Source organism: Entelurus aequoreus, linkage group LG01, assembly GCF_033978785.1.
Source record: "Entelurus aequoreus isolate RoL-2023_Sb linkage group LG01, RoL_Eaeq_v1.1, whole genome shotgun sequence".
Taxonomy (NCBI): domain Eukaryota; kingdom Metazoa; phylum Chordata; class Actinopteri; order Syngnathiformes; family Syngnathidae; genus Entelurus; species Entelurus aequoreus.
The window spans coordinates 4670809-4684089 of NC_084731.1; the positions used below are offsets into that span (position 1 = coordinate 4670809).

General features: G+C 40.3%; 1 protein-coding gene across 3 annotated transcripts in view; it reads right to left on the reverse strand.

The window, feature by feature from the left end:
• Positions 1 to 1660: 1660 nt before the first annotated feature.
• The window catches only part of LOC133647520 (recombining binding protein suppressor of hairless-like protein), a 30695-nt gene continuing 19074 nt past the window's right edge, over positions 1661 to 13281 (reverse strand). For all 3 annotated transcript variants that reach the window (XM_062043343.1, XM_062043342.1, XM_062043344.1), the window contains 7 exons: positions 11892 to 12069; positions 11687 to 11824; positions 9327 to 9439; positions 6802 to 6942; positions 6498 to 6653; positions 6319 to 6422; positions 1661 to 2493 (listed from right to left, as the gene is read on the reverse strand). In XM_062043343.1, the coding sequence (XP_061899327.1) occupies positions 2196 to 2493; positions 6319 to 6422; positions 6498 to 6653; positions 6802 to 6942; positions 9327 to 9439; positions 11687 to 11824; positions 11892 to 12069 (1128 nt within the window). In that variant the 3' untranslated portion in view covers positions 1661 to 2195. The remainder of the gene's footprint in view (positions 2494 to 6318; positions 6423 to 6497; positions 6654 to 6801; positions 6943 to 9326; positions 9440 to 11686; positions 11825 to 11891; positions 12070 to 13281) is intronic.

A 13281-nucleotide genomic window follows, 5' to 3' on the forward strand; every position in this document is an offset into this window, starting at 1 on the left:
TTGGAATTGGGGGTTATACAACCCAAAAATTATTCCCGAGCGCAGCCACCGCTGCTGCTCACTGCTCCCCCCACCTCCCAGGGGGTGGAACAAGGGAATGGTTCAAATGCAGAGAGTAATTTCACCACAGTGTGTGTGTGACTATCAGTGGTACTCTAACTTTAACTTGAAAATATCTGATTTATACGAAGAGGCCTGGGTCAAATTTGAAAAAATCGTAATTGTACTTCTCACATTGACATGAAAAAACCTGATACAGGTCACATATGCGCAAAAAAAATCAAAAATGACCTGTAGTGTGAACAAGGCCCTGGACCCTCCTTCACCTGCAAGCATAAACCCTACTGAAAGCTTAAAGCAGGGGTGTCCAAAATGCGGCCCGGGGGCCATTTGCGGCCCGCAGCTAATTGTTTACCGGCCACACACTCTGCAAAAATTGCAAAATTGATAATATTGCAAAAATGTAAAAAAATATTCAAAAAAAGTGGAATGAGGTGAAATCTAACAAGAAAAAGTTGCAATGTTGACACAAAGCTGCCATGTAGGCTGTTTTTTTTCTTTTGTCTTTGTTTCTTTTTCTTTTTTTTGCCATTGCTAAAAAAAAAAAAAAGACTAAAAATCGGTGTTATAATGAATTATTACTTAAAAGATATCACTTTAAAATGTTTTATGTGGAAAAAATATTGCATATATTGTGTGGTGGCCATAAAAAAACATCAAAGTTTTATTTGACAAAAGAGCATAATACAAACAAAATAATTGTTCAAACGTAAAATCGACAGATATATCTGAAGTTGATCTCGTAATTTAAGTGTTAAAAGTAAAAAAAAACTAATAAAAATGTATCACTTTATGAGTGGGGGATCTTTTGGATCCCAAATATATTTAGTAGGATTTTATTTAACTTTTCACTGTGATTACTCAAAAATATTAAAGAATTAAAATCAATGGTGTCCTGCATTATTGATCTTTTAGGGCTCTAATTACTAAATACTGCATATTTCAGTTTTACTATAAAAAACTAAGATGTCTTTGACAGAAAAGGCATAAAACCTTTTTTTTTTTTTTTTTTACTTTATATCAACCTGAAGTTGATATAGAGATTTACTGTAAGCGTTAAATAAAACATAATAATAATAATTTGACTTATTTTTTACATTTTAATGACTGACACCCTTTATGGTCACCGGGAGCCCTAAAGGTTAAAAAAAAAAAATCCATATATTTTGTTAAGGTTTGAAAATGAAAAATATCAAAATGGCCCCCGCATGCTTAAAGTTTTCCGTGTACGGCCCTCAGTGGAAAACGTTTGGACACCCCTGTCTTAAAGGGACACTTATGGCTTATGGTCCATTCACCCTTTCATCTTCAGAGTGTAGAAGCATCAACAATCAACAATGTTTACAAACACCTGAGACGAGACACAAGAACACAATGAATGTCTCTTTGTCTCCTGAACGCTCTGCTGACCATCACAGTTCTGAGGAGGTGATGATTGACAGCCAGGAGGTTAGACACTGAATTCCTTTATGGCACTGGGGCCCAACACACACACACACACGCACATTTTTTTCTCTTTGCGTATCCTATGTGGACATGTCAAATAAAACATTGCTAGCAAAGACGATCAAAGTTAAACATTTAGTTTATTGAAGAGCTTTACTGCCCCCTGCTGAGGAAATGCATGAAGCTCGTGTGAAGAGCATCAAGGGTCTTTTCTCTGAAGATTCTTTCATAATTAGACATGACCTTCGATATTCTTGCAAAACATTTTTTTAGGAAGAGGAATAGGAGGAGAAAAAGGGGAGCTGGAGTAGTGTGTGTGTGTGTGGGGGGGGGGACTGATGGAGGATGGAGGTGTGTTGGTGGAGAAGGTTTAGAATGGACTCTTTCATGGAACCGGCGATCACGTTTCTCCCCCATGACCAAGATTGGGAGTCTGTGTCTCCTCCATGTTTGTCCTGCCAATGAGGACGAGGAGCTGCAGCCGCCAGTCAGGAAGTCAGACACGCGGCGCTCTGTTGGCCACGTATATTAGGGGGTGCGCCTTAGTAAGATGGAGGGATATTGGGTATTAGTGTGCATCGTCAGGACAGTAGGACATTGATGATGTTCATGGCAGAAAAGAGGATTTGTCATTCATATTGCCCCCTGTGGTCAAAAGGAGTTGTGTGACGTGGTGGGACTAAGGACATCTACGTCTGCATGAAGAGGTGAAAGTTGGCTCTGGTGAACTCTTGATGGATGCTCTCCAGCAGGACGTCCTCCTCCTGCTCCGCCTCGCCCACGCGGTCCCTCGTGATGCCGGCCGTCCTGAGCGCAGCTGGGGGCGCTTGGAGCTCGGGCGTGTACGTGAAGGTGAAGGACGTGCGATAGAGGACGCCGTCCACGCGGAGGAGGGACACGGGCACGGTGAGCATGCTGCACCGTCGCTGCCAGCCCACGCTGAAGGCTGAGATGTCTGGAACCACGCACAGCAGAGACTTGGGACATCTGGCAAGAGACGGAGGACGCCATCATAGAGAGACACACACGAGTCACAGGCGTCGTTCTAAGAGTCTTTAAGGGACATGATTTGTTCTTTCTTGTGTCCCCTTCAAGTAACAATCCCAGTTCTGATCGAGAACAGAATCCTTGACACAACGTGCAAACTAACTAGTTGGTTGGTTTAATTTATTTCAAACATGCACACAAGCAAGGCCGCCTTAATTTGCGGGCTTCCCTCGGCTGACGCCCAGGGACCCCATCCAATCAGAGGCCCCCGATTTTGACATGATTTTGAATGCAATGATTGGTCTTCATAGCTGTCAATCACAGACGTGTGTAGGGATTGTGTACTCTCTAGTGTTGTCCCGATACCAATATTTTGGTACCGGTACCGGTATCAAAATGTAATTAAATACTTTTCGGTACTTTTCTAAATAAAGGGGAACACACAAAAATGGCATTATTGGCTTTATTTAAAACATTTTTTTTTTTACTGTACATCAAACATATGTTTCTTATTGCAAGTTTGTCCTTAAATAAAATAGTGAACATACGAGACAACTTGTCTTTTAGTAGTAAGTAAGCAAACAAAGGCTCCTAGTTTAGCTGCTGACATATGCAGTAACATATTGTGTCATTTATCATTCTATCATTTATCATTCTATTATTTTGTCAACATTATTAAGGACAAGAGGTAGAAAATTAATTATTAATCTACTTGTTCATTTACTGTTAATATCTGCTTAATTTCTCTTTTAACATGTTCTATCTACACTTCTGTTAAAATGTAATAATCACTTATTCTTCTGTTGTTTGATACTTTACATTAGTTTTGGATGATACCACAAATTTGCGTATCAATCTGATACCAAGTAGTATCATACATTGGTCATATTCAAAGTCCTCATGTGTCCAGGGACATATTTCCTGAGTTTTTAAGCCTAACCTAAGCGAAAGCCAATTATCAACAACACCCAGAAACGCCGCCGGCTGCTGGGCCCGAGCTCATCTAAGATGGACTGATGCAAAGTGGAAAAGTGTTCTGTGGTCTGACGAGTCCACATTTCAAATTGTTTTCGGTGTTTTTGTGGACGTTGTGTCCTCCAGAACAAAGAGGAAAAGTACCATTTGGATTGTTCAAGGTGCAAAGTTCAAAAGCCAGCATCTGTGATGGTATGGGGGTGTATTAGTGCCCAAGGCATGGGTAACTTACACATCTGTGAAGGCACCATTAATGCTGAAAGGTATATACAGGTTTTGGAGCAACATATGTTGCCATCCAAGCAACGTTATCATGGACGCCCCTGCTTATTTCAGCGTGGCTTCATAGTAAAAGAGTGTGGGTACTACACTGGCCTGCCTGTAGTCCAGACCTGTGTCCCATTGAAAATGTGTGGCGCATTATAAGCCTAAAATACCACAACACAGCTGCACATCAAGCAAGAATGGGAAAGAATTCCACCTGAAAAGGTTCAAAAATTGGTCTCCTCAGTTCCCAAACATTTACTGAGTGTTGTTAAAAGGAAAGGCCATGTAACACAGTGGTAAAAATGCCCCTGTGCCAACTTTTTTGCAATGTGTTGCTGCCATTAAATTCTAAGTTAATGATTATTTGCAAAAAAAATTCAGTTTCTCAGTTCGAACATTAAATATCTTGTCTTTGCAGTCAATTCAATTGAATATAAGTTGAAAAGGATTTGCATATCATTGTATTCTGTTTTTATTAACAAATTACACAACGTGCCAACTTCACTGGTTTTGGGTTTTGTACATTGGAAAGTTGACGCCGTCCTTTTATCTTTACATTACGTCTTTTTGCTCTTTTCTCTTACATTTTGGACACACCTGTTTTAGGCTTACATAAATAACTAAATGGATTATTTCGACAGCGTTCAAGGTGAAGACACACCAATTAGACATACCGCAGTTTGTCTCAGTCTGCACGTCTGCAGTATTTTGTAGAAATTCCGCAATAAAGTCAAATGGAATGTAGCTCGGATAATTGAAGCCCGGCTTAAACCTGCTTGCTGACTCTTTTTAAAAAGGAAACACTCCAGACTGGTATTTGATATAGAGGCCAACTTTTACGGTGGTCTACTAAAACCAGAAATACTTTGGTGTTTGTGTGTGTGTGTGTTTGTGTGTGTGTGTGTGTGTGTGCGTGCGTGTGTGTGTGCGTGTGTGTGTGTTAAAGTAGCAGGCTGATGGAAGAAAGACTAATAAAACAGGATGACGACTGTCAGTGATAAGAGTAGAAGTCTTCATTCGGTAAACGTCCCCGTGACAACAATGCGCCTTTGTGTCGTCTCGACATGTCTTCAACGCAGTGGCGGGCCGTGCGTTTCCCACCTAGGCCAGGGGTCGGCAACCCGCGGCTCTAGAGCCGCATGCGGCTCTTTAGCGCCGCCCTAGTGGCTCTCTGAAGCTTTTTCAAAAATGTATGAAAAATGGAAAAAGATGACATGGAAAAAAATAATATTTTTTGTTTTAATATGGTTTCTGTAGGAGTACAAACATGACACTAATTGTTATAAAGTACACTGTTTGTATTAAACATGCTTCACTGATTCGAGTATTTGGCGAGCGCCGTTTTGTCCTACTAATTTTGGCGGTCCTTGAACTCACCTTAGTTTGTTTCCATGTATAACTTTCTCGGACTTTCTAGGACGTGTTTTCACTTTTATGCCACTTATTTTTCTGTCTCATTTTGTCCACCAAACTTTTAACGTTGTGCGTGAATTCACAAAGGTGAGTTTTGTTGATGTTATTGACTTGTGTGGAGTGCTAATCAAACATATTTGGTCACTGCATGACTGCAAGCTAATCGATGCTAACATGCTATTTAGGCTAGCTATATGTACATATTGCATCATTATGCCTCATTTGTAGCTATATTTGAGCTCATTTAGTTTCCTTTAAGTCCTCTTAATTCAATTTATATCTCATGACACACTATCTGTATGTAATATGGCTTCTAATTTGTTGCGGCTCAAGACAGATTTGTTTTTGTATTTTTGGTCCAATATGGCTCTTTCAACATTTTGGGTTCCCGACCCCTGACCTAGGCCTTCAGTGATGTCCGACTTCAAAGATTACCTCTCAAAATACCATAATTGATGTCACCACATGACCATAGCTGGAGAAATACTATACAGAAACACATTTACGCACTACTGGACATTGAAACACATCAACAGTGTACAAAACGTGTTATTTTCTGGCGCATTTAAAAATCAATTAAAACGCATCAGCAATTAAAACATCTTATGTTGTACTGTCAAAATTTAAAATTGCAAAAAACATTTAAAGTGAAAAAATTAAATATTGGAACTCACAATTTATAGCACCTATTCGACGCCGTATAAACCAGTGGTAACCCTTGTCATTCATCCACTAACGGTCTCGATGAGTATCCAATCACAGGACGCGTAAACGTCACGTTCAACGTGAGGCCATTTAGAAGGCCTTACTGACAACAACTCGTGATCTGATTGGCTATCGCAACTGTCTATCAACTGTATGTCCCCGATCGCTTACAGTGCACGGACGCCTGCATTGTTGATTCTGAAGGCCTCTGGCAGATTTGGTACAGGATGGCAACATAAGCTAGCTGAATTCTGATTGGATACAAACTAAAACTAAAAAGAACAGCACTGGAAGGAGCATAATATGACACGAAGATAATATGAATACTTTTAGATATTTAGGGTGAATAAAAAAATAATGTTATCTTTAATTATGATCATGATTTCTGGTTATGTTAGGCCAGCAGAAAAGGCCGTGCTGGCCCTGACGGCACACCACTGCTTCAACGGTGTGTGGTGGACTCACTTGAACATGGTCTCGGCCTCAATGTTTCCAAAGCACACTTTGAGGTGAGGGCCGAAGTTTTCTCCGACGAGTTCCAACATGGCGACATGACCTCCACCGTTGATCTGTGGCAGCAGATGAGTCGGACGGGTTTGAGAGGGCACGCACTATATGACGTCGCTGATGTTCACGTTGCTCACTTCCAGGCTGCTCACCACCGGGAAAGGACTGACGGGGGTCTGAACACTGGCTGCCTCCTGGTTGAAGGTGAAGTCCACCACTTCTACTCCGATGATGGTCCAACAGGCACCGTCATTCAGGACCACCCTGTTGGGGTCTCTGACACCGGAGGTGGCCTGGTAGTGGCGGAACATTCAAATAACATAAAATGTTTATAATGAAAATATAAATAAGGCAAAGACCAGCAACCCACGGAAAAACAACCACTAGTTAAGAATCACTGGCCTAAGGAGTTATAGCGCCACCTGTTGCTGAGGCACTCACCTGATGCACCACAATGGCGTCGTTGGACAAACACAAGTAGGCTTGAGGCTTGTCTCTGAACTCGAAGGCGCACTTGTGCAGCTGAGACACGGGCTCGTCCACCTCCAGGATGGCGTGCTGCTTGTTGACCTTCCGGATCACCTGGTGGCACCAACAAGACAGAACCTTCTTAAAAGCTCCAAAGAAGGCCAGGCTGGTTCCACGGCAGCAGGTGGCGCTAGTGTGTGGTCGAGGGGAAAAAAACAAAAACACAGACGACAAAAGAGGACACAAGAGCTTCCCCGGAAAAACTAAAAGAGCTGTGTGATGTTATTAAATCATTTCTCAGGACATCTCTGGAAAGTTCTAACTTGGTGAACTGCCTTAAACACCAACATTAAAAGTTGAAAATCAACTTTAAAATGGACTAGAAGCCATATAACTCATTATGTATTTAAAACTACATATAGATAATAGAACACACACTTGGGGCCTGCGCTACAAAAGGTTTGCGTGTACTAAAACAAGTGCAAACTTGATAACACACGCAAAGTTAAACTACTAAACTCGCGAGCAGAGGATTGCGTCTCCTAAGTGAGCAGAATAAGGAGCTAGCGATGGAAATGTATAACATTTTTACGGTTCGAATTCCACTTTCGCTTCTGTTTAACAATTTGCTTCCTTATCGGCTCTCCTATTGAGTTTGAGTTTATTTCGAACATGCATGCATACAACATGATACATCACAATTTCCAGTTTCTCTATTCAACATGTTCGAAAAGGAGTAGGAGGAAGCATTGATCCTTATATGGGGAAAAAAAGAAAAGGAAAAAGGTAGATTAGCATACATTTTTTGTTTTGTTCAGAGGGCTGCATCAATTGAATTCGTTTGAACAAGTCCTTAAATCCTCCAAGACTATACAACAATTCTTCTCAAAAAAAGAGGAGAAATATAATCTTAGAGAAAAATGTAATTTAAAACATCTGTATGCACGTTCAACACTTAAGACCTTCAGTATATCTTTATGTGGAATTGAATTATGGAATGGATTAAGCAAAGCAATCAAACAATGTACTAATATGATCCACTTCAAGAAACTCTTCAAACTTAAAGTGTTTACAAAGTACAAAGAAGAAAAACCATGATAAACACTCTGAATTAATTTTATCCATCCATCCGTTCATTTTCAAAATAATCTTACTCATCTCACCATATGAAATATGACTTACTTCACTAATTATTATTTATTTATTTATTTTTATTGTTATTACTTATGGAGTATTATGTGAATAAATTGAGAACTGGAAGTGAACACAAGTTTTAGCAACTGTTATGTAAAAGAAAAGGGGTAGGATTAAATAAGCTCTGTTTCTTCCTACTACTTTTCGAACATGTTGAATAGACAAACTGGAAATTGTGATGTATCATGTTGTATGCATGCATGTTCCAAACAAACTCAAACTCAACTCAACTCAACTCTAGCAGCTATAAAATTATAAAATGATGTTGCTAAATAGACGATATGTCTAATATTTTTGATGTCTCACCGTCCCAAATGTTGACACACACATGGAGGACGGAGGATTCTCATCCGTCCATCGTCTGTGCATCGTGAGCACTGATCCTGCAGCTGTGTGTGGAACTGTCAATTTTCACATCCTTCTGACACGTGCTAAATAAAACGCACAATAGTGTTCACAAAACGGTGGTAATTGTTGATTTGTGTACTAAATAATTATATTTGCATCGTTTCCTCCCGGTATTGTGGGCGTTTTGATGACCAGCATATAGTTTGCATATTAAAGAAGACAGAGACGCAATATGGATGGACGCCTTATTCTGCTTACTTAACAGACGCAATCCACTTTGCACACGTTTATTAGATCGGCTTTGTGTGTGCGATCAGGTTTGCATGTGTTTTAGTACATGCAAAACTTTAATAAATCAGTCTCCAAGTGTGTGTTCTATCATCTGTGTGTAGTTTTTGCTGACCACACACTTTCCTCTCTGCTCCCACTGTTGTCATAGCAACCCGATGCCACCTCCGCCTTCAACTACGTGCGCACGTTTGTGTTTTGCTTCTGAGGTTTCCCTGCTGAGTCGTCACGGCGGCGGACATCTGCCTGCAGGTGAGGGTTTGCCGATCAAGTGAACTTTTGGAGGAGAATGATTCCTTTTGAAATAAGTGTGTTTTACTTCTTATTTGGCTTTTTTGCCACCAAAAGAAGGAAGATCGTCAAAAAGGGTCGTTTAAGAACAGGAAGTCACATGACTAATTCATAATATTAACATTGCTCCACTTTTATACGGAGGTAAAAAATGACCTAAAACATTTCTTGTACACTTTAAATTGGCCACAGTTTGACCCTGGAACAGACTATTTATATTAGACTTATTTGAAATGTTTCCAAATGCTTAAACATATTCATCCTAGAACCTCTACTGGTTTCCTTTCACAGACTCATGCTGATAGTGTCCCAGGTATGAGTCAGGGCCCAAAGATACAGCGTAAATGTGTGTGTGTGCACATGTGTGTGTGTGTTACCATTGGGGGCAGAGTGATTCCAGACTCGGTGCACACAAGTTGGACCACAGAACCGTAACAGACGAATCCTTCACTCAGCGCAAAGTGGCCTCGGTCAGAACGGGGCTCCTCCACTACACACGCACACACACACACACGCACACACACACACACACACACACACACACACACACACACACACACACACACACACACACACACACACACACACACACACACACACACACACACACACACACACACACACACACACACACACACACGTTATCATTTGGAACGGGGACCAAGTTTTTGATCATCACTTGTGGGGACCACCCTTTCTACAGGTTGTGGAGGCATGAAAAAAATGAGGTAAAATGGCCACTGCCCAGTTAGCTCATACACGTCTTTAAATCTCTGGATTGATGAAGTAATGTGCTGATCCTTCTTACTGGGGACCCTGGGGAAAAAGAGTTAATATGGTTCATGGGGACCAAATTTAAATAATTTTGCATAATTCACACAAATTTGTATGTGACTACTGAGGACCATTTAAAAAGAAAAAAAGTTCAAATTAAATATGACATGATCCTCAGAATACAGCACTACAGCTGTCCTCTTATAGGAAGTTTCACCACTCAAAGGTAAAGGAAATCTCACACTCAAACTAACCAGTAAACATCTTTTATGGGCCAAAGCTTAAAAATCACTTAGGCATCTTCAGAATGGATCTGACTATCATTTAATAAGGTTTCCCTTTAGGCAGGGGTGTCCAAACTTTTTCCACTGAGGGCCGCACACGGAAAAATTAAAGCATGTGGGGGCCATTTTGATATTTTTCATTTTCAAACCATAACAAAATATATGCATTTTTTATTTATTTTACCTTTAGGGGTCCCGGGGACCATAAAGGGTCTCAGTCATTAAAATGTTAAAAATAAGTCAGATTATTATTATTTTTTAATTATTTAACGCTTACAGTAAATCTCTATATTAACTTCAAGTTGATATAAATTAATACAAATTAAAAAAAATGTTTTATGGCTTTTCTGTCAAAAACAACTTAGTTTTTTTTATAGTATAACTGAAATATGCAGTATTTAGTAATTACAGCCCTAAAAGATCAATAATGCAGGACACCATTGATTTTAATTATTTCATATTTTTGAGTAATCACAGTGAAAAGATAAATAAAAAATCACTAAATATATTTGGGATCCAAAAGGTGCCCCACTCATAAAGTGATACATTTTTATTAGGTTTTTCTTTTACTTTCAACACTTAAGTTACGAGATCAACTTCAGATATATCTGTCGATTTTATGCTGGAACCATTATTTTGTTTGTTTTATGCGCTTTTGTCAAAGAAAACTTTGATGTTTTTATATGGCTACTACCCAATATATGCAATATTTACCACATAAAACATTTTAAAGTGAAATATTTGAAGTAATTGGAGCCCTGAAAATAATTCATTATAACATGGATTTTTTGTCATTATTATTATTTTTTGAGCAATGGCAAAAAAAGAAAAATTGAGAAAGACAAAAGAAAAAAAAACAGCCTGCATGGCAGCTTTTGTGTCAACATTGCAACTTTTTCTCGTTAGCATTCACCTCATTCCACTTTTTTTAATGTTCTTTTTTATTTTTACAATAGTATTTCCAGAATGTGTGGCGGGCCGGTAAACAATTTGCTGCGGGCCGCAAATGGCCCCAGGCCGCACTTTGGACACCCCTGCCTTTAGGGGACCTGTTTTTTTGTCCTCATATCGTCAGAGGTCCACTAAAGGTGACTGTGTAAACAGAGCGATGTCCCCATTAAGTAAGCATTTCCAGAAAACACATGCACATGCACGCGCACACACATGCACACACACACACACACACACACACACACACACACACACACACACACACACACACACACACACACACACACACACACACACACACACACACACACACACACACACACACGCACGCACACACATTTTATCTCCCCATTTACAAAAAGCAGGTGTGTGTCATTTTTAGAACATTTTCTGTGGATTTTGCTTAGTCGCATTGTGGAAATGTGCACGTGCCGGCAAAGGAAGGGATGGTGGGGCTGACAGAGGAGTTCTGGTGCTGGGAGGTCCAAGCTTAGAGTTAAACAAACACACACATGCACACACACACTTCTTTTCCACACGTGTGTGTTGGCAGTCCGCTCACACAGGCTAGCATTTAGGCTGGGTGGTCGAGGGACCGGGGGAGGGTGGGTGTATGGGCGATATCAAGAAATGCGGATGCTGAGAAAGGTGTTCCCAGAATGCATTGCAGAAGACATGTTATGTTTATACTGCCTGAACCTCTCCTGGACAACAGTGTGTGTGCGTACCCAGTGTGATGGTGAAGGCCGTCCACTGTCTGGCGCTGGCGATGAAGGCTCCGCCCTCCACGGCAAGGTATCGCGTGCTGACTGTCTGTGAGCGAAGGCGGTTGAACAAAGCCACTCGCGAGCAGGCTGAGATACACACTGAAACACACACACAAGATGAGGACGGTGATAGGATGAACATGAGAGAATTAGAATGGGGACTCACAGTCTGCGTTCTTCATGGACTGTCTCTTCTGGGACGGTTTGGAGATGACTTTGATCAGGCGGCTGTGGAAGGAGCCCACTTCCTGTCTGCTGGCCATGAAGATCTGCAGCAGCAGGCGAAAGTGCTTCCTCTTGTCCTGGTCCGAGATGAACAGCGACTTGGCGCAGGCGAACATCCTCTGCAGACGCACAGACATCCTTTCATGTTTTTCACCCTCTCATTCTCCTCGCACGCTAACGAGCTTGTCACGAACCAGGTCAAAGGCCGTGTGATGTCATGTGACACATCTACACTTTAAGAGAGGCCATTGTGCAGACTGTGTCAACAGTCACGCAGGTCAAAGGCCAACGGTTTAGACTGGTGCTCAAATGTAATACTTCCATCAGTGCACTTCATTAAGTGTGTACTTAGTTCCTTAGTGCACAAGGTTTGACAGTGTAGCGTTGTCCTAAATCCATTATTGTTGTTACTTGCCAGAAATTATCTCCTTTTTTGACTTATTCTTCTTCTCTCCTTCATAATGATGAATTACAACCTCAAGTTAGTCCCTCCCCTTCTGCGACCTCGCCAAGATGGCGACTAGTGAGCGACCAGCAATGCACTCCTAGTAGGGCTGTGAATCTTTGGGTGTCACACGATTCGATTCAATATCGATTCTTGGGGTCACGATTCGATTCAAAATCGATTTATTTTTTTCAATTCAACACGATTCTCGATTCAAAAACGATTTTTTCCCGATTCAAAACGATTCTCTATTCATTCAAAACATAGGATTTCAGCAGGATCTACCCCAGTCTGCTGACATGCAAGCAGAGTAGTAGATTTAAAAAAAACCTGATTGAAATAATGTAAATTTGTTTTAACTATTAAATGAACCAAAAATATGACTTATTTTATCTTTGAGAAAATATTGGACACAGTGTGTCAAGCTTATGAGATGCGATGCAAGTGTAAGCCAATGTGACACTATTGTTCTTTTTTTAATTATTTTTTTATAAATGTCTAATGATAATGTCAATGAGGGATTTTTAATCACTGCTATGTTGAAATTGTAACTAATATTAATACTGTTGTTGATAATATTAATTTTTGTTTCACTACTTTTGGTTTGTTCTGTGTCGTGTTTGTGTCTCCTCTCAATTGCTCTGTTTATTGCAGTTCTGAGTGTTGCTGGGTCGGGTTTGGTTTTGGAATTGGATTGCATTGTTATGGTATTGCTGTGTATCGTTTTGGTGGATTGATTAATTAAAACAATACAAATAAAAAAACAAAACTTAAAAAAAAAAAAAAAATACATTTAAAAAAATAATAATCTATTTTTTAAAAATGAGAATCGATTCTGAATCGCAAAACGTGAGAATCGCGATTCGAATTCGAATCGATTTTTTCC